The 20,661-nt window shown below is 43.4% G+C and overlaps 1 protein-coding gene across 3 annotated transcripts in view; it reads right to left on the bottom strand.

Annotated features, from left to right (window-relative positions):
- The window catches only part of ARID1B (AT-rich interaction domain 1B), a 409,620-nt gene that overhangs the window by 11,060 nt on the left and 377,899 nt on the right, over positions 1 to 20,661 (bottom strand). For all 3 annotated transcript variants that reach the window (XM_079716084.1, XM_079716085.1, XM_079716086.1), the window contains 5 exons: positions 15,728 to 15,937; positions 12,350 to 12,554; positions 6,876 to 7,014; positions 6,444 to 6,616; positions 773 to 923 (listed from right to left, as the gene is read on the bottom strand). In XM_079716084.1, the coding sequence (XP_079572210.1) occupies positions 773 to 923; positions 6,444 to 6,616; positions 6,876 to 7,014; positions 12,350 to 12,554; positions 15,728 to 15,937 (878 nt within the window). The remainder of the gene's footprint in view (positions 1 to 772; positions 924 to 6,443; positions 6,617 to 6,875; positions 7,015 to 12,349; positions 12,555 to 15,727; positions 15,938 to 20,661) is intronic.

The raw sequence follows: 20,661 nt of genomic DNA, 5'->3' as shown, positions 1-20,661 counted from the left end.
AGGTAACGAACGTGCCAACCAAGGGAAGGGGCTTCGTGGTAAGGACCAAGGTCAGGGGCCTTCTTCACAAAAAGAAGTCGACCCTAAGCCACTATTTTAGGAAGCAGCTTCCTCTCAGAGACATTTCAATGACTTTCCTTCTATCTTATTAAAATAATCTGGGCCAGTAGTGCAACCTTACTTGCCATTTTAATATCAAGATGCTGTCCTGAAAAAAAAAAAAAAAAAAAAAAAGCTGCCCTGGCTTTTCTCAGAGATGTTTATTAAGGAACAAAGTATTCCCTCCCTGTGTAAAATGTTCACAGTGGAAACAACTGAAAAAACAACACCTGGAAGACCTTACCAAGAGCCACTACCACTGAGCCTGCTGGCAGCCCAGTGTGGCACCACTGCCCAGACCTCGGCCTCTGGGAGAAAGGCAGGCGCTGAGGCCACAGGAGGAGCCAGGTGTGGAAGCTCGAGGCGGCGATCTCGGTGTGCTGACAGCCCTGGCTCTTGCATCCTGAGGGAGAAGACTCTTGCCCTGGCCAGCCCAGCCCCAGCATATTTCTAATTTGTGCTTTGGGGCACTCGCTAATAAAAATACAGCTGTACTTGGTAGCCTGGGGACAAGGTCCTTCTCCTCAGTCCTGTTACAGTCGTTGACTGAAGGCAGCCATCTGACGCGCACAATCCTTTGAAACTCCATCGGCTCCCCGAGCTCAGAAACGTGTGTGTGAGGAGGGCACAGTTTCTAGCGAGTCATCTCACCTTCACCTTAGGAAACACTCACCTTCGATCATAACTGGCTCCATAGGGAAACTGCTGCCGCTGCCCCATGCCTAGACTGGACATCGCTCCAGACGGACTCTGGTTATACATGTCCTGCATGCTGCTGGTGGGCATCTGTCCTTGCGTCATAAACGGCTCACTACTTCCAGGCACTGCAATATTTTCAGAAACAGACAAAAAATTAGGCGCTTTCAAAAGCCAAAGGGCCCAAACATCCCTTTCTAGTCATTGCTGTTATCCTTAATATGACAGACAACAATACCGATGAAAGAGCATAAGGTCTGGAGTCAAGATGGGCCCTGAGGTCCCCCTTCCCCACCCCCGCACACACCTTGTATGAGTCTCTCCCTCTGAGTGTGGGTAGAACCTACGAATGTGATAGGACGTCACTCCCAGGATTATGCTACATCACAGGGCAAAAGGGATTTCACAGATGTAATTAAAGTCACTAATCAGCTGGCTGAGCTAACCAAAAGGGAGAGCACCTACGTGGGCCCTTTAGATCAGCATCTAGAGGTGAGAGAAGAGCAAGGTGGAGACGCTCTCCCGCTGGCCTGAGAGGCCCACGTGTTAGGAACGACGGAGGCCTCTAGGAGCAGAGGAGGCCCCAGATGACGGTCAATAAGAAAACGGGACCTCAGTCCGACCACTGCGAGGAAAAAATTCCACCAACAACCTGAACAAGCTCAGAAGAAATGAAGTCCCGGCTGACAGCTTGATTTCTGCTGTGAGCTGAGAACCCATAGAAACTGTGAAGGCACACGTGTATGTTGTTTTAGGCCACAAGTTTGTGTTATGCAGTAATATGGGAAACAAACACAGGCCCAGATCCATACTTATTTGGGTAAGCTGCTGAACTTCTAAGTTTAATTCCTTGTCTATAAAACGTGGTTGGGAATATCACCTCATGGAATGGTTGTAAGGAAGTGATGAAACAGAGAGAGAGAGAGTTACTTCCCTTCCCTTCTAGGGGAAAAAAAAAAAAAGTGAAAACCTTAACATAACCACCCATGCGCGCTGACTCACTCTAAAATCAGGATGAAGAAAATCACTAGGGAGTTAGGAACAGCTCAAGAAGGGATGAGATACAACTATTTCTAACAAGGGGTAGGGTGTCAATTAGGTCAAATATGCAAATTAGCATTAGCTCAGAGCCTGAAGGAAATTGAATTGGGTCAAGCCCAGAAACTAGCCTGTAGGCAAATTAAACATTTTAATGCGAATCTTAATTGATATACCGTACTACTACCACCTGAAGGTTACTTTTATGTTCCATGGGATAAAAGCCGATTAAAAGTTTGTGAGCTGATAAAATTTGTTTGGCTGGTAGAGAGGTGCAAATAATGAAGCCTGACACCGGTAGAAGGTGTTTTGCTTTGTAAGGTGCTTTCACATACTTTATATCTGACAAGATCTTAAATCAACCTGCAGTAGAACCAGTTTTGAGGTTACTTTCCATTTTACAGATGTAAAAACAGAGACAGACAGAAATAAGGGGGATAACTAAAGTCAAATAACTTAATTCCCTAACATAAAGAGTTCTTAAAAATCAATAAGAAAAAAGACAATCAAATTAAAAAATGGGTGAACACATCGATGGACATTCACAGGAAAAGACAAATAAATGGCTGCTCAATATATGGAAAGATGTACGATCTCATTTATAATTAAGGAAATCCAAGTTAAAACAACTGTGAGGCTTTCCCTCTCTCCCAATCTGATTGGCAAATACTAAAACCACTGATAATAATCATTCTTAGTGTGGGAGACCCACATGCTCACGTTAAGAGTACTAAATTGGTATAACTTGCCAATACCTGTTATGATAGGCTATATTTTGGTGACCCCCCCAAAGAAGCACACCTCTGGGTGTTCCGTTCATAGCTTGTGAAGTCCCACCCACTAGGAGGCTGGGTACCAGCAAATGTGATGCAGCAGAGGGTTGTGAGCAGCTGCAAGTGAGGCTGCACTCTTGGAGTGCTCCTTCTGGAACCCGTCTACCATGTCACGAGGCGCCCAAGAAGCTCCATGGAGAGGCCCCGTGGAAAGGCCCCACGGAGGAGGCCCCCGCCAACAGCTCCAGGAGCTCCCAGCGGAGCCTCCAGGTGACACAGCCATTCAAATGACACCCCAGCTCAGCAGAGCTCTCCGTCAGGCTTCAGCGGACAGCGGCCGCCTCAGAGCCCCAGCTGAGCATGTGTGGAGCCCAGGGCCACCCCGCCCATCACAGGACTGTGAGACAGAATCAAGTGTTGTTGCTAAAGCTACTAAGTTTTGGGATAGTTTGTTACAATAGTAGAAGATACTCAGTAAATGAAAAAAGAATTCTTATCCTTTGATGCAGTTATTCTTCTTCTAGGAATCTATTTCACAGAAACGCTCTTACAAGTGTGAAAAAACAGCCATACTTCAATAATCACTGCATCATTATTTATAATAGCAAAATATTATGAAACAAACCATCCACTGCTAGAGCATTAAAAAGAATAAGTAGGACTGTATGTGTAGATGCTAATAAATATTCAACATACGCTGTTTGGGCTTCCCTGGTGGCGCAGTGGTTAAGAATCTGCCTGTCAAGGCAGGGGACACAGGTTCGAGCCCTGGTCCGGGAAGATCCCACATGCCGCGGAGTGACTAAGCCCGTGCGCCACAACTACTGAGAGCCTGCGCTCCAGAGCCCACGAGCCACAACTACTGAGCCTGCGCTCTAGAGCCCACAAGCCACAACTACTGAGCCCACGAGCCACAACTACTGAGACCGTGAGCCACAACTACTGAAGCCCACGCACCTATAGCCCATGCTCTGTAATAAAAGAAGCCACCACAGTGAGAAGCCCGCGCACCACAACGAGAGCAGCCCCCGCTGGCCTCTCTCCGCAACTAGAGAAAGCCCGCGTGCAGCAATGAAGACCCAACGCAGCCAAAAATAAATAAAAATAAAAACACTGTTAAGTTAAACAATATATAAATATTCACTTATTGTTCACTTACAAGCAGTTAATCAATCAATCCCTCAATCAGTGATGAATTAAGTGAGCAGGTGGGGAAGGCAGGCAGGTGGACAGGCGGGGCCGAGGCTACTCAGGGCTGCTGAGCCTCAGACTGGGCTCTTTCATCTACTCCACCACCACACTACAGGGCAGCAGGAGCGACAATACCAACACCAACGACGGGGAGCGTGACAGCCACTGACGTTGGTCGTTCAACAAAAAATCAGAGCGCCACCAAGCTCGCCGCCACGCTCGCCGCCACAGTATGGTGAACCGAGGAACGGAAAACTTTATTATACAGGGGGTAGGGCTGTCAGAAAATATGTTTCCTGTGGGTTTTCTGTTTACCTGCTTTAACTGGATACTAAATACACCAGTACCGTAAGGTAGCGGGTGAGCTGAAATAGCCTGGGGAAATGCAAGGCAGAGCTTCCCGCTGAGCCACTGCACCATTCACACAGCTGATGAGAACACGTTGTAGAGCTACCTAGTGTCTAGCCAGGTAATGCACAGGCACCCCCCACTCCCATGTTTATTTTCATTATAAAAAAATTAGCGGCACACAGAAACAAAAGAAATAGAAATCTTGCTGTCTAACATAGCATATGGGTAGGATATTGGAATACTTCACAATAACTTTTGAAACCAGATTCCAAAACTTAATTATTTTTTCCATGTTATTGTCATATTTTCAGAGTCTAAAAATGTTATCCATCCACCAACAGCACTAACAACATGTTCCTTCTAGCATCTCATACCACTAAGGAAGGCAGCTAACGCCAACATTCACAAAGCTTTCCAATTTCTGAGCTTATGGATTTACTGCATGTTCTGCAAAATCTTTACTTGGAATAAGCAGCTCGTAAACTTTTTGAAAGGAAAAATTATAGATGATCTTGCTTTGTATAACAGATATCTGAAATACATATGAAATACAATCTCATTTGTTAATTAAATGGTAATATGCCTAACATTTAAAATTTTGAGATTATTCATTTTTATTTTGCATTGCTCTGTAATACTTGTGAAAGTCGAGGCTTTGGGCTTTATGTTTCTCTCTACTCAAGACAGTATCAAGAAATTCATGTACCCCAAACATCTAAATACAGCAAAAGTACTATCATTTAAGGGATCCCAGAATAAGTACTTCCATAAAAATATTATCCACCATGTTTCTGTACGCTTTTCAAAAAATATTCATATCATGCCTCAATTTCACAGGACTCAACTGCATCTGGAAGAGTGCCAACAACATTTGGCACGTGGATGCCACTGGAGGAGGTAAAACGGGCTTAGATGGCTACAGTCTCGGGGCTACGGGAGGGCTGGGGGCTGATACCCACGAAGGAGAAACCCACCCTGGGTGTTTGCTAATGTCAGTGAGAACTCTCGGTGACCTCGTCCATCCTACAGTTGTCGATACCACTTCTCTGCTTAGTTCTCCAAGATTATACCTAATTCCAACGCTCTGCTCAGCTCCAGACACACCCTCCACCACTTATCGCCCTGACTTATCCACAAGTCAACTCGGGATTTCCTTCTCTAGCTTGTTCATTTCCCAGATGTCCACACCACAGGTAGTAACAGCCAACCTTATTTCCCTCTCTTTCCCAACTGCCCACACTCAGGTGGTAACATCTTCACCCTCTCAGTCACCATCACTTGGTTCTTCTCCCCACGTTCAGTCCATCGGCACATCCTGTTGTTTCTACCCCCCAACGTATATACTGGGTGGTTCCACTTCCCGCTCCCTGCTGGGGTCTGACTCCGACCCATCACCTCTCCCTGGACTAGGACAGTGGTCTCCCCATCTCCACCCTCACCTCTCTCCAATGTGTTCTCCATAAACATCCAGTTATCTACTTACTTATTTTGAACAAAAAACCCAGTCACCGCACTTCCTGCATAAAACCCCAAACTCATCAACATGCCTAGGAAGGCACCAAGGCTCTGCCCCGTCGGCCTCGACGTGCTGAGCTGGCCCCCTGCTCTCTGTGCCCCAGGAGCCTTGCACCTCCTCAGACACACCAGCCCTGCTCCTGCCTCGGCCCCCCCAACTCCTGGCTCCTCCCCGACTCACTCCCGCTCCCCAGGTCTCAGCAGATGACTGACAGCTCCTCTGAGCCCTCCCCTCCCTGCCCCCCTCCTTAGGAGATGCCCCTCCTTCCATGACCTGCACCCAGCGTCGTTGCTCTTTGTGTCCTTTCTTGCCTGTTTGTTTCCTTCCTTCCATCAACCACCATCCTTAATCATATATATGTGGTTTAACTTACTTTTTGTTTCTTGTTTGTAGACCGTCAGCTCCACAAGGGACTGTCTGGTTTACCAGCATTCTACCTGGCCCTCAGCCCCATGCCCGGGTCATGCCATGACGACCATGACACCAACTCCAGGCTGCACTGGGAGCACGTTTGCTTACAGTACATACCAGTCACTCTTCTAAGGGCTGCGTTTACGTGCATTAACTCAATTAATCCTTGGGGCCCATTATTATCCCCACTTCTAGATGAGGAAACAGACGCACAGAGATGCTAAGTACTGTGCCCAAGGCCAGAAATTTAGTAGGCTGGGGAGCTGGGACTCAAATATGTCTCGAATGGATCAGTGAATCAGTCATGGGATGGCAGACAGTAGAACACCCCCTGGACCAACCCTGCACAGAGGCCCCTCGGCATTTACCTTTTCTCATTCCTCCGAAGGGGTCCTTGTTGGGCTCGTAGGGCATCCTGCCCATCACTTCTGGCATGCTCATGCCCTGCTGGTATGGGGCGCTCGGAGTCATGGAGTTGCGTTTTGGGAACGATGAATCACTTGCGTCTGAGAATGGGTCATGCACACTGACTGTACTGCTTCTGATAAGATGAGAGACATGAAAGCTTAACGACAGAGCATTAGTCACCTCCAAACACTTACTGAGAAAATAAGCCAACCTTGAAATCTGTACCTGCAAAAACCATCCGAAGTAAATCATATGAATAAAACTAGTGGTAGTTAATATTTAAAAACTCACTAGAGAACACCATTGCCTCTCTCTATAAAAAATTTGCTCCAGAAAAATGAGAAGATAGACAAATCCGATTTTGTATGGCTCACAGAGATGTTTCAACATACCTTCCACCTTGCACTGGGGTCATCTGTCCATGAGGGGTGGAGGCCGGAGTAGGTGGCTTCAGGTCACCTGGAACCTCTGCCATGGAATTACTGCCAGTTGACTGGGGAGTCTGTGGACCTTGCAAGGATCCTGAGTTAGCTGATAGTAGTAGTACCAAGAGAAAATGGGGGGAAATCTAGAGGTTATCAAGTAAGCTCATCCTTGATAGTTATTGAAAAAAAAAAAAGGAAGGAAATAAGACATCATCTTATGTAGAAATAGTAACAATATCCATTGCTGGTAACAATGTAGTAAAATTAATTGCTCTTACATTGTTTACAGTGAAAATTAGTAAAAGCTTTTTTTTTGGTAAACTATTTGGCAACACACTTCAGATGTGAGCCATAAAATATATTTATACCTTTTGACTGGGTAATTGCTTTATCCCAAGAAAATAACCTAATATAAAGAAGGCTTTCGGCAGAAAAATGTTATTTCAGTGTTGTTTATAATGGAGATAATCTGAATATCTGAGAGTAAGGAAAAATGGGATGAAAATTTTGGTATATCAATTTGATGGACTATTGTGCTGTTATAGAAACAAATTAGAAAAATTATCTGGGTCTTAGGCAATGAGAAGTGTTTACATTGTAAAGCAATGATACAAATTAATACAGAGCTTTATATCATTTCAATGCCTTCTCAATGTCTGGATATGTCTATGCTGTCATTAATAGTCATCTTTAGAGCTATGAAATTATATTGTTATTTACAGAACACAAGTCATATTGGTTTGGAGTTCTTTAATGTCAGTACCAGAGTTACAAGACTTGGCTTTAACTATAATTGCATTATAATAACAGAGCTCAGAATTGAGCAGATCTTTTAAAAACTTAAGTGGGATTCTTGCAAACAATTAAGCCCACCTGAAAGCATAATATTTTAAGGGCTCTTGCTTTATCATTGATCACAGTCTTTAGCATGTTAGATGTTCAATAGATCCTGGTTTCACTTATTAATTAAACAACTAGTAATTGAATGAATAAAGTGCTTGCTATATTGTAGGCTGTTTTCTACAGCTGGATGCACCAAAGACAGAAAAAGACAAGAATTCCTGCCCCCATACAGTTTACAAGGACTACTTTCAGAACGGTAACCCTAACAAACAGAATTAATGGCTGCTTGTAAACAATAATATTGCATATATTATTATCCATGGCTCCTCTGCTATGAAGTTCCAAAGGCTCACCACAGCTACCACCACCCACACTTTAGAGGAAATGGAGTTGAACAAATCAGTGGAGACTACGGAGTGTGCTACAAAGGCATAAGAAACAGCAATGAGCCTGTTGCTTCTCCTCAGAAAGCCTCAGCTGAGCCCAGACTTCGCTAGCGAGGCCAGGTCTGCCCGGTCCTGGGTCCTGGCCATGTCGAGAATGAACACTGACGACTATGCTAGCCAACGGGGAGCTTGTTCCGTAACATCTCCCCTGGGTGCCTAGGGCTGGAGTGACTCAGGGATGTTCTCACAGGCGCCAGGAAGACTAACTTCAAAAGTAGGTATCTTCTTAGATGTAGATACCTTAAAATAAAAACTTACCAACTCATGCTTACAAACCAAATTTTGGTAAAACCCTGGAAATGCATATTTAAAAAGGAGATATAATAAAAGAAAAAAGTAGAGTCTTTGACAAATGTGTGAGGATAACCCTACACATATGACTGCGCCATAGGGCTGGAAGGAGAAATAACTGGTTTCTTAAATCAAGAAGCAGATTGTACAGCCGTCTGTACATCTTCCATGGAGCATGGCTCACAAGGCTGTGATCTCAGAATGACCCTTATTTACAAGTATTCACATTTACAGCTAATAAGAAAAAAAAAAAAAAACAGGAAAAATTCTCCCCTCTTGCTGGTGTGTTTTCCTTTCCTTTTAGGGAAAAAAAAAAAAAAAAAAAAAAAAAAGAAGGCAGCCAGGAGGCTGGCTCTCCAGGATATCCCTACCTTGTGCCAGAAGTTACAGATGTATACTCGAAAGTAAACAATGCAAAGGTTACTGAAGGTTAAGTGCATCCACACACTTGAGACTGTACAGCCAGACTCCTAGCTGGGAAGATAATTTACACAGCATGAACCCGGTGCCCCAGTTCTGGCTGGGGTGACGGGAAGTAGGGTCGGGAGAAGAGCAATAGCTGATATGTCCCAGGTCTACAGCGACCAGAGGTCATCCAGAGGGCACCTCTGTTTATAACCCGAGCCCCTTTCTCATTTATCTTCCACTGAGGATTCCCTAGTTGGATCCACGACAACCCATGACAAGCTCCGTGACATCACCCGACGGCTAATAATAGAAATGCAGTCAGCCACCTGCCAGCAAAGATGGATGGGTTTTTGGTTACAGACTTACTAACTGAAAGTGGAGCTTCCTGCCACCTCCCCGCACTCCTCCCAGGCGAGTCCCCTTCCCTCTCCTCCCCCACTCTAGCTTACAGGCGGGCCCAGGCCACCTGGGGAGGCGATTCCTGTGGCTGTTCATTAGAACTCCACAAACTTTTACAGTCTGTTATAGCAAGAGCCCCGCCGGCACCTCAGAGATACAACCATACCCCCAGTCCTTGCTCAGGTTTCATTCAGGAGCCTTCCTTTGGCTGGCCTGCTCTAGTCCCCGGAAGACACAACCTGGATCTCTGGCATGAGAAACCACACAGCCACTCAACAGTGAAGATCGTGGTACAGCCCCCAGGGCTAAGGGGTGATACCCCTCAGGGGCTGACAGGATTGAATTTCAGATCCGTATCAGCTGCATCAAATCAAAACTGGAACACAGAGGGATGACTTAGAATGCTAAGTCATTAGCACTTAGGATTTAAGTTGGCTCAGAATGACCATTTGAAAAAACCATCTAGAATGTTTCTTCGGAATCTTTTAGTTGGTTGCCTGGATGTACTGGTAAGGAATAAACTACAGTTATGTTCTTATGGGAAAAACCGACTTCAAAGAACACAAACGTTGGCTGAAAATTAGTTTAAAAAATTTTTGTAGTATATGAGGCCCTGACATGGCGAATACCTGGGAATAATTTGTTTCCCTTCTCTGACAATAAAAATGTTTCAGAGGCATTTTCCTCAATGATAGGTCTGGAATCAAAGAGGCCACAATGCACAGATGCTGGAGGAGATGCCCGGCCTTAGGTCGAGAGGCTGATGGTACTCACTGCCCTACTGCCCAGTCCGTGTGTCCGTCTCTCTTGCTGAGCGGTGCGCAGAACACATGAGCCAAGCAGACTGGCCCCGTGCACCCTGCACGATGCCTTCCAGGCCTCGCACTGGCTGAATGGCTAAACTCAGGAAGGCTTCTTCCCCTGCTTCCTGTTTCACAGGACTTGGGCTCCATTTGGACCACTAAGAAGAATGTATTATCAGAAGCGCATCTGCAATCCAAGCTCTTTTGTGCAGTTAAAGCGATAATGTTGCCATAAAAACGGTAGTTTAAAAAAAAAGGGGGGGGAAAGGAAAGAGCTGACTGTTAAGAGAACAGGCCCTGTACTTTCTGAACTATCTATACCTCAGCAGGATTTCTTGTACTGAAGCTGATGCACACTGGGAGAGCTATTCTCCATACAGAAGTGCAGACCATTCAGTGACATGAGTTCTTTCCTGGCAAATAAAATATACCTTTAGATCTTTGCAGACATTGCCACTTTGTTCCCTACACCCCACCGGGTTTTTATTTTGGCAAAATAGTTTCGGAGCTGTTCATAGGCAGCTTGTTAATGTTGTGAGATTTTCGAAATTAGATTTCACAGTTTTTAAAGTACACCATAACTGGCAAAGGCTGTGAATCTTTAAGGGTGGGGTTAGAGAGGAGGACTTCTCTATTTGTATTTAGAACCGACAGATCTATATCTAGGTATGCTCATTACAAGTGCACCTCGGGCCTAAAAAGTATTTATTTGAGATCTCTAAGAGGCCTTAGATATTAGCGTCACCATCCAGATATCAGCTAGAGGGAATAATTAAAGGAGAAACAACTTCTTTCTTTGGCTCACAAGATACCACGTCCTATGTGTAAACAGTTTACCTATTACAATGCTACTTTAAACACAGGTGTAGTAGGTACATCTAACTCTCTGATGCTAGAGCCAGATGTCTGGGATCAAGGCCCGGTTCTTCCACTCACTAGCAATAATGGGCCAGTCTGCTTAGATCATTTATTTATTTATTTATTTATTTATTTATTTATTTATTGAATTTCTGAATTTTATTTTATTTATTTTTTTATACAGCAAGTTCTTATTAGTTATCTATTTCATACAAACTAGTGTATATCAGTCTGCTTAGATTTTATGTGCCTCAGTTTTCTCAGGGATTTTAGAACAGTATCTTTATCACAGGGCTAACATGAAGATCAAATGATAAAGCACTTAGAAGAGCGTCTGGCACACTGTAAGTGCTCAAGAAATACTGGCAATGAGCTACGATCATTTGACTGCAGAGCAAGCAAGCCTCTGCTGGGGGAAGTGGCAGGTACCATCAGCCTCATCTTGTACGCAGGACAGTGTGACTAAGCGTGGACCATCCCAGGGCTTGGACATGGCCAGAAACAGACAACAGAATGATCAAATTTAACTTGAGTGAGGTCCCCACCCAGAACTAAGGATGATGCAAGTTTCCTCCCATCTCTAATATCGTATTTATCAGAATATGATGATTCAGTAATATCAAATCTGAAACACTAACAAGCAGAACAAAAGCTAGCGGGAGAGCTGAAAGAATGGCAGGGTCTCCCACAGTTGAGTGAAGAGACAGGAGAGAAGGCAGGTATCATCCATATGATTTTGCTTATGAGAGTTTAAGTGAATCACCATTATTCCTAAGCAGTATTTTAAGATTCCTGACCTTGGGGTCAAAGTTAACTGGACTACTCTTTCTCGGAAATAGGGCTATATTGACCTTTATCATGAGAGTTTGCTGAATTCCCTACAAGCAGAAACTTGCTTGGCGGGGGACATTAAAAACTAAGTCCAAATTCCATTTTGTTAACGTACAAATCGGAGCATGTCTGACAGAGGCAGAGGTGGTAGAAGCTGGCTGTTGAATCTGCAGGGTGGCGTTTCCAGTATTAGCACAGGTTACTGGGGAGACTTATTTTGACGGTCAGATGGAATATTTTAAAATAATTGTGTAAGGAATAAAGGTATAAAACTCAGAATTCCAAAGTCTACTTTGACTAAAAAAAGGTAAAGCAGAAGAACAGTGCCTTCAAAGTGCTGACCGGAAATGACAATACCCCAAATTTTATTCTTTCTTCCCTCAAGCACTGCCAACGGGGTCTGATTAAACAGACAAGACAGAACAGAACACCCCTGGCTCTCTAAGATCCCGGTTTGCTCTGCTTGCTTTACTCTGAGCGGCCTCCTTAGAGCCTGGGAGGGGCTCCATGGGGGCGGGGTCCCCGGCTCGCCCGCCGCTACAGCTGCAGCACCACCACTTACCAGGAGAGGGCGGCTGGAGCTTGGGCTGCTTCTTGGTGTCTCCCGTGCTGAAGACTTCCGGCGGGGGTTCCTCCCCTCGCTCAGTCTTGCACTCAAAGGCAAACAGGTACTGAATATACTGCTTTTTCAGGGAGCTCGCTGCACTGCTTGAAGTGCCAACATTGAGGTTGGTTGCCAGCTCACGCCACTTCTTGTTTTTATTAACCTGGGGGGGGGGGAAAAAAGGCAGGATCATTGGTTTGCAGCAAAGTGGCTTGTTTAAAGCCAGGAGACCAAAAAAAAAGCAATGTCCTGGTTTACTTTTTTTTTTTTCTTCACTTGCCTCTTTTAACTAATGCTCATTATTCCCACTCAGTAGTGCATAGACAGCATTTACAGTTATAAAACCATTAAGGAACCTGCTGATAGCTACATAAAAAGCATTGCTCGTGGAGATTCTTCTGCCTGGTGCATCTTCTAACACCTCACCCTCTCCCAGAGCTGGTGCTGTCCAGGTCCAGCAATTGATCTCTGAGCAAATGTACGCTCTCGCTCACACTCATCCCCATACCACCTCTTATCTTAAAAAAAAAAAAAAAAAAAAAAAGGGTGTCTAAAAAACTAACATAAGCAATAACAGAACTATTTTGCAAGTTAAGTGTTTGAGCCTTAATGTGAAAAACAATATCTTCTTCCAACAGCCGCAAGCTTCCAGAAAGATAAGCCTATAATTTTGGTCCACGCCCAGCCTCTCACGAGGCTTTCTTGTGGTGTTGGGTGAATCAGGCCCCAACCAAATGACCCCAACTTAAAAGCCCGGCCGAAGCCATCAGCCCTGTCTGAGCTGTGGAGCCACCAGGTCGCTGACATGGCAGCACCTGTGGGCTTGGGAAGGGGTGCACAGGACTACCCAGTGTTCCCACTTACACTTTGGATGGAGGGAACACAACTGCAAAAAGAGAAGAGAAAAAAGGAAGGAAATCCTCAAATGTTATAAAAGGACTTGAGGAATTACTTTAACCTTTTGATTCCCACATGGGAACAGAGTTACATGACGTTGAAACACGAAGGAAACGTGAAGGCCTGCAAACACCTGGGGAATATTTTGCCTTTAGACATTTCCTGTGTTAAGTAGCATAGGTTAAGGGGACAGTGAGTTTTAATGAAATGTTCAATTTTTGGATTCAGACTTTCTCACAAAGCTCTTTATGTCCATTTACTTAGTACTAAATGGTACATGATAAACCACGGAATACTCTTGGGAATGCTTAATGCCATTTTTGTTACCTAATGCCAGGCTGCAACAAGCAGGCTTGCAATTGCTTCCCAAACAGTAAGCAGAGCGCTGCCTGATATACCCTGAATGAGCTGATCTTTCTGTGGCTGCAGCACCTATTCCAACCACATCTGATGGCCACCAGGTAGAGTGCAAGACAGGGTGTAAGCAACAAGGCTGCCAAAGACTCACCACCACTGTGAATCACTGCTACGTTCCAGCAGCTTCATTAGCTAAGCCAGCAGAGTCCTGCTCACAGACCCAACATGGGAATACACACTACTGACAGAGTGAGGTGTCTAGACAATCCCTACGCTTCTGCGATGGGTGAAACCCAATTGTTTAGCGTCCTGGGGATTCTAAAAAAATCTGTCAGGGGGTCTAGGTGTAAAGAAAGAACGGTCAGGGGAGTCTATGCCCATAGGAGAAATGTCAGGGGTGTCTAGGTGCAGAGAGGAAAGGTTGGGGGGGGTCTATGCTCAGAGGGGAAAGGTCAGGGGTGTCCAGGTACAGAGGGGAAAGGTCAGAGGGTTTAAGTGTAAGAGAGAGGTGTGTATCCTGACCTCTCCCTCCACTGAGCACCACTCACACCTGGTCTGCATCCTGTGATTTACCATCTGATCAGGCAGTCTGGAGTCAAGCTCTGATTGCTTCAGTTGTAGGCCTCAGGTCTCGGGTGGGAGGAGGCACCTCAGGGAGGGCTGAGAACAAAGGCCTCTCCTGCATCCCCAAGAGCTGTGTGGCACCGAGACCAGGGTGGGCCCTCAGTGATACCTGTGGATTACATGACCTGCCTTTGGATAGTGAGGCCCTGCACCACCTGAGGCCCGAGCAGCTACTTTCATTGATCTGGGTGGGAGCCCAGGTATTGATAGGTTTTAAATTCTCCCAGGTGATGCTAATGAACAGCTAGGTCTGAGAACTATGGGCAGATGAAAGGGCTTGCGTTTTGCAATCAGACCGACCTGGCCTCACCACCTAGCCTGAAAATCCCTGGGCCACAACATTGTACAGTCGGCCTTCCGTGTCCCTGGGTGATACATTTGTGAATTCAGCCAACTTCAGATTCAAAGTATCAAAAAAAAAAAAAAAAAATTCCAGAAAGTTCCAAAAATCAAAACTTGCATTTGTACCAGCAACTATTTAGGTAGCATTACATTTTATTGGATATTATAAGTAATCTAGAGATGATTTAAAGTATACGGGAGGTTGTGTGTAGGTTATATAAATAAGGGACTCGAGCTCTGAGGATTTTGGTATTCGTCGGGGTCCTGGAACCAATCCCCCATGGATCCCAAGGGACAACTGTACTTCATCTTGTTACATCTCTTCTTCAGGGCTGATGACCTTGCATTTCACGGGTATTGAGGAAAAAAAGTGACAAGAAAAAGTACAGTGCCCAGAACGCAGTGGGCACTCACCCCTTAGGACACTTTCCCCCATTCTACTTCGGGACATGGATACACAAACCAGACCCAATGCTAAAAACTGGGCTGAGACTGGTGAGGAAAGTGTGGCCTCTAGGGTACAAAATTGAAAGGGGAAGTGCAGGGGAGGCATCTGCACAACCCCCAAACGAGCGCCCCCTGGAATTCTGCACTCCGGGTGCCACTTGTGCCCATGCCAGTCCCAGCCCTGTGAAAAAGGGACAGCACTGCTCTTCTTGTCGCCCAGGTAGAGTGGACGTGGTCTTAGAAGTATGACTTAGTTTTCTTGCTAAATTGCTCTGGATAGAGGGAAACAGTGAATTTGATTTATATCTAATCTAGATAATTTAGTCATTTGCAAAACATTTTTATTTACTATGAAATTCTGATAGATTCAGTAGAATTCTGGAGCTGTCAGGGACCCGAAAGCAAAATCTAGCCCAAATGTCTCATCTTACAGATGAGGATTTGAGATCCATATAAATGACTGAGGTCACTCTGCGAGTGGGCAGCGGATCCAGGTCCCTGGCCCCAGCACTCTCCCCCTGCAGCACATGAACATGGATCCCCGTGAAAGTGACCTTCCCAGGGGCTTCGCTTTTCCTTTGTGAGAAAAAAATTCGAGCCTGTATATTCAAAGAAAGCTGCTGTAAGAGCTTATCTATAGCATCTCCTCATTCATTCATTCACTCTCACCTGTGCCAAACCTCCAATCTCTTTAACGCAGACATAGAGTCGGAACAGGTCCAAGGGCTTCTTGCCCACCGCAGGCAGACTTGAGACCGGGGAGCCTCTCTCCTCCATGAAGGTGAGGTATCGGTCTACCCACAGCTTCCTCTCTGGCTCATTCCCCAATTCATACACCTTTGTGATCTTTTCCCCAGTGGTGGTGGATGAGCTGGACTTCTAGAGCCCAGAAGGAGCATTTGGAGATGGGGCATGGGTGGGCAGAGGGAAAGGGAAGAAGGTGAGAAAAAAGCAATGAGCTCCCAAATACAAGAAGAGAAGAAATTTCAAAACTACTGCTATCACACAACAATTAGGAATGAAGGCTACTAGTTCAGGCACAAAGTACACATTGTCTTAATCAAGAATTTACGTTGACTTTAAATAAAGGGCCCAAACTCCCCCTTTTATATACTTGAAAACCAAAAAAAGGAACAAAAACTTTTTTTACTTTATCGATATAAGCGTTGAATCCCAGAAGGCAAGATTCCAATGGCGCCTCGCGTCATTTTTAAAAACGAAAGGGTGCTATAGCTCATTGAATGATCACAGTGAATTTAAAACTTCACACGTAATGTTATAGAGCCCCCCAAAACTACATGGACTCCTACATTTCCTTGTCAAAATGTGGAGGGCCAATGTGTGTCTTCATTAAAACTAAATCATATGGAGGAAGAGCAAACACGTGGTACTTGCTGAAAAATATAAGGTAGGTCACATGTCACAGGACCCAGTGGTGTGTGGGCTCTACACTCGAGAGCTTTGTAAACTAATGGCCAGCTGAAGCTCCGGCATTTGCTCATAACGACCTGCTTTCCCGACTTAAGATTTCTTGAACTTCTCTGCCAAGGTTAAGGGGCTGTTTGGATATCTTAATACATTTCTTAAGCAACCATGTGTTAATCACAAAGACATGTGCTATTTCATACTCCCAGCATATCTATGGATGAATACACACGTTTACTTTCATGTGCCCATTTGGTTTATACTGATGCTCTAATTCTTGGTCTTTTATTTTTCTAACTATGTATTTGATTCTAAAATGTCAAAAGTTGCTGTTTCATAAAGAGCCCAACTGTATATTTTTCCTTTCTTTTACGTCTCTGTATTTGTAACAATATTTGTGCACTTGTAATATCTGCAACTCCAGGATTATTGTGCAAAACCACTTGTAAAGTCTTGATAAAGATTTCCTTGGAATAATAACATACTTCATTTAGTCATGTTTATTTACTAGGTTGTCATTTGCAGTGTATAGCTCTTATTTTAGATGGAGTTTTTCTTAACTCTTTTTCATTATATTTAGCTCAAGATAATTTTAAACATACTGCTGAAATGGGGGCAGTGGTGGTGGTAGGGCCTGAGAAAGGATGCTTGAGAATGAAACTAATCAAGCTGGTGAGTGGCAGAGGTCCCTCCAATTAACACGTAATTTTCCCAAGCTGTTCTCGCTAAAATGTTAAGCCTTCAGTTTTAGAATTATTGAAGCATAGAATCTTTACATAAAATATATAAAACTGGGTAATACAGTTGATGTAAATAAAAAAAGTAGAGTGGTAGGATAAAAAAAATAATGTGATCTTTTAGAATTTGATGCTGAAGCTAAAGAGCAAGTCACTTAAAAGTTACTTTAGATAAGAACTTAAAGTATGTATACATGTTACTATATATGTCTATAAGCTCATGTACATACCAGATTATGGAACATACTCCATATCCAAATAAGTTTTTAAAATTTATTTACCGTATTCTCACACCCAAGGAATATCTGACTCAGAAAAGAAACTGTTCTAACACATTTTACACCGCGTTCTCAGAACGCGGGAACGTTTCAGAAACTTTGCCATCATTAATGAGGTGGTTATGAACAGGAGGTTTCCAAATCATAGTTTTGAAACTTTGTCTTTATTGGGAGGTACGCTGAAAACAATGGACCCAATCTTTTTTTTTTAAAAAATAAAAATTTGAAAGAAGAACCAGAGGAAAAAACGATTATCACCTAAAATCCATGAAAACCACCACCATGAACCTCCCCCTTGCATTTCATCTGTGAAGAACTGAGAGGAAAAGTCTGAGATTCCATTTAAAAATAAGAGATATAAAATCAGTCGTTTCAGTTTACAGTCACTCTAGGTGCTCCGCCAACATCCCGAGTAACAGATCCAGCTGCTGTTCCGGGCCAGGTCCTCTCTAAACCCACACTGTGGAAGGGCTCCAGGAGAGAGTTAATCGTGACCCAAGCAATGAGACCGTGAAGTGTTTGTTCCTATCTATGAAAGGAGTGGATTCTCGTAACCTGAAACCGGCCTAAAGTAATGATTTACTTAGTTTGACTCTCCATATTTTAACTTTTCTTACCTTTCTTTGTTAAGTGAACTTAAGTTTAATTAACTTCTACGTATCTCAATTTGTTCTCATAAAGCCTTAATGAAGGTAACAGTTATTAATAGAATTGTTTTACTTTTCATAGTTTTTAGATCCTCAAAAATGCATTTTATGGTGCCATAATGTAAAAAAATGCATGCATCTGTATGAAAAGAAAGTGGTCAAGCCTCAGTTTTATGTTAGGGCCTAGAAGAGGCCTCCCCTGATGCCGGCTCCCTGGTCTGAATCATCATCGCAAGCTTTATGTGTCCTTGGTGGCCCCTGGCCTCACAGTGCGTAGAGGCCTATGTTTTGCGTGGGATTAGCTGTCTGCCCTCCACTCTCCTGACTAGACTTTAAGTTCCACAAGGCAGGAACTGGGTTGATCTTGAATCACCAACAGTGACAGCACACTGAAGGTACTCAGTACGTTATCTGTTCTGAGTGAATACTCAAATGAACAAGAAAGGTCTGAAAAGTCTAGCACCATCCAAGTAAGAATTAACAGCTGATTAAAATATTCTATAAACAGGTTGTCAGTGAGTGAAGTGCTAAGTGAATGTGGACACAATCTAATAAGACTGAAAGCTGAGAAGGGATTGGTGGGCGAGTAACATCTCCATTCCCAGCTTCCAGGGCTGCACACTAGCCCATTCCCTAAGTTAGTATTTGGGTGCCCAAACAGAGAAAAAGGACATTAAGAGAAACAAAAGCCCTAGGAAATAAAGACTGTACACTTTATCACTGATCAGGCTCAAAACACACTTTTTTTGTTCAGAGGCATTAATTATGATGTGACCTTTGGATAAACGTCATTTATACTCTACCCACTGACAATGGGCAAGAAAACTAGCCCTGAAGAAAGCTGGTTAGCTTTTTCAGGCCACTAGCACCACCTCATATTGCTTTGGTATTGTAAAAATTGTATCCGACTGCATGAAACAGTCGTGGAGGCAAGAAAAAGAAATGGAGATAGCTGAAAAATTACAGCAAGACATTATTATGGTGCCACAAATGTTTTCCTTGCATATAACTTAATTAAGTCTATAAGTACACTTTTCCTCAAGTCTTTGAAGCAGATTTACATTTCAGCAGTCTTTACCATATGCCTGGTAATATGTGTATATGCATGTGTATGTGCAAATGTTTATTTTTATTTTAGAATGTTTTGTAACAAAACAGTGCTGGTCCATGGCACACTGTCAAAGCATAGAACATCTTTGTTATTTAGTCCATTTCAGGCCTGCTATTAGATAGGCTTTATTAGAAACATTGTTAGGAGCAATTTTAAGTACAAATTAAAGTTGTATCTCAGAAAGAGAAGTTAAATACTCTTCAATATATATCTGCAGTGATTTGATAGCAGAGATAAGCTTAGGCCCTGCATAACAATCTCCTTTAGTTCCTTTCTTGAATGAGCATCTCATTAGAGGGTGGTGCTGTTTTTTCAACACAGAGCAATCTCTAACACCTCCCACTACCTCAAACCGCATCTTCTGCTGGTCCCTTGTTCTAAGACTGGAGCCAGAAGTTTGCTTGTAAATTCTTTTTTTTTTTTTTGCTTGTAAATTCTTAAACAAAAAATGGTTATGGTACAGGGAGAGATAATGTATGTAGAAATATTAATGAGATCAACAGTTCAGTTTTCTTTTTTCTCATATTTAAGTAGAAAGGAGGGTTTTGATAATAGTTTCCTACAGGGCTTATTGGATAGAGATAATGTGACTAGTAACTTAAATATCTCAATCATTCTTTATAATTCAGGAATCAGCAAGATGGAAATTTTAAACCTGTAATATGGTCTATTAGTAGTCTTTAATAAATTATTATTCTTAATTATTATCTTAAGGTTTTAAAGATATTTTCAACCTCTGAAATCTTCCCCTCTGAGCCAATAAACAAATGTTTTTGAAAAGTTATAGCTGGGGTTCTACCTGTTAACTTGAGAGTATCATTGATTCAGAAACACTTCTTCTACGATTAAAACAAAACAAAACACCAAAGCAGATTATGGGACCACCCCCCGCCGCCCCCCAATGTTGGCTGCCTTCTGAGACTCAAAGCAAATAACACAAAGATATCAGAATTAAGGAGCTGCACTCTCTCTTCCATTAGTTCTGCTTAATCCATATTAGAAGCATTTTTCATTTCATCTCAGTTGTTGAAAAAGCGAAACATATGTCTACAAAGGAGGTAACAGCGAATATTGCCCTTTCTTCTTCTGAAAAGGAAAATGCTGGTTATACTAGAGCTCCACATGAATTTTACAAACATTTACTGGAACTACCAAGTCTTCAAACCTTCAGCTCTATCTGTTTAAACCAGCGAATGGATAATTAATAGCAGCCTCCTTTTGGGGTTTTGACTAGATTGCCAGATTCTGCAGTTAAGAGTCTTCTTCCCTCCAACTTGCTTTTCCTGAGCTGTGCTCTTCAATACATTGTCTTGCAAAAATTAGCGCATTAGTTAAGCCTGCTTGGCAAGTAATTGCATGTTAAGATTTTTTTTTTAAAGGTCTTTTGATTCCTTATATGAATGTA

The sequence above is a fragment of the Hyperoodon ampullatus genome (assembly GCF_949752795.1).
Source record: "Hyperoodon ampullatus genome assembly, chromosome: 12".
In the NCBI taxonomy this organism is placed as follows: Eukaryota; Metazoa; Chordata; class Mammalia; order Artiodactyla; family Ziphiidae; genus Hyperoodon; species Hyperoodon ampullatus.
Note: the sequence above shows the minus strand (reverse complement) of the source record. Positions and strands in the feature narration are given on the sequence as shown.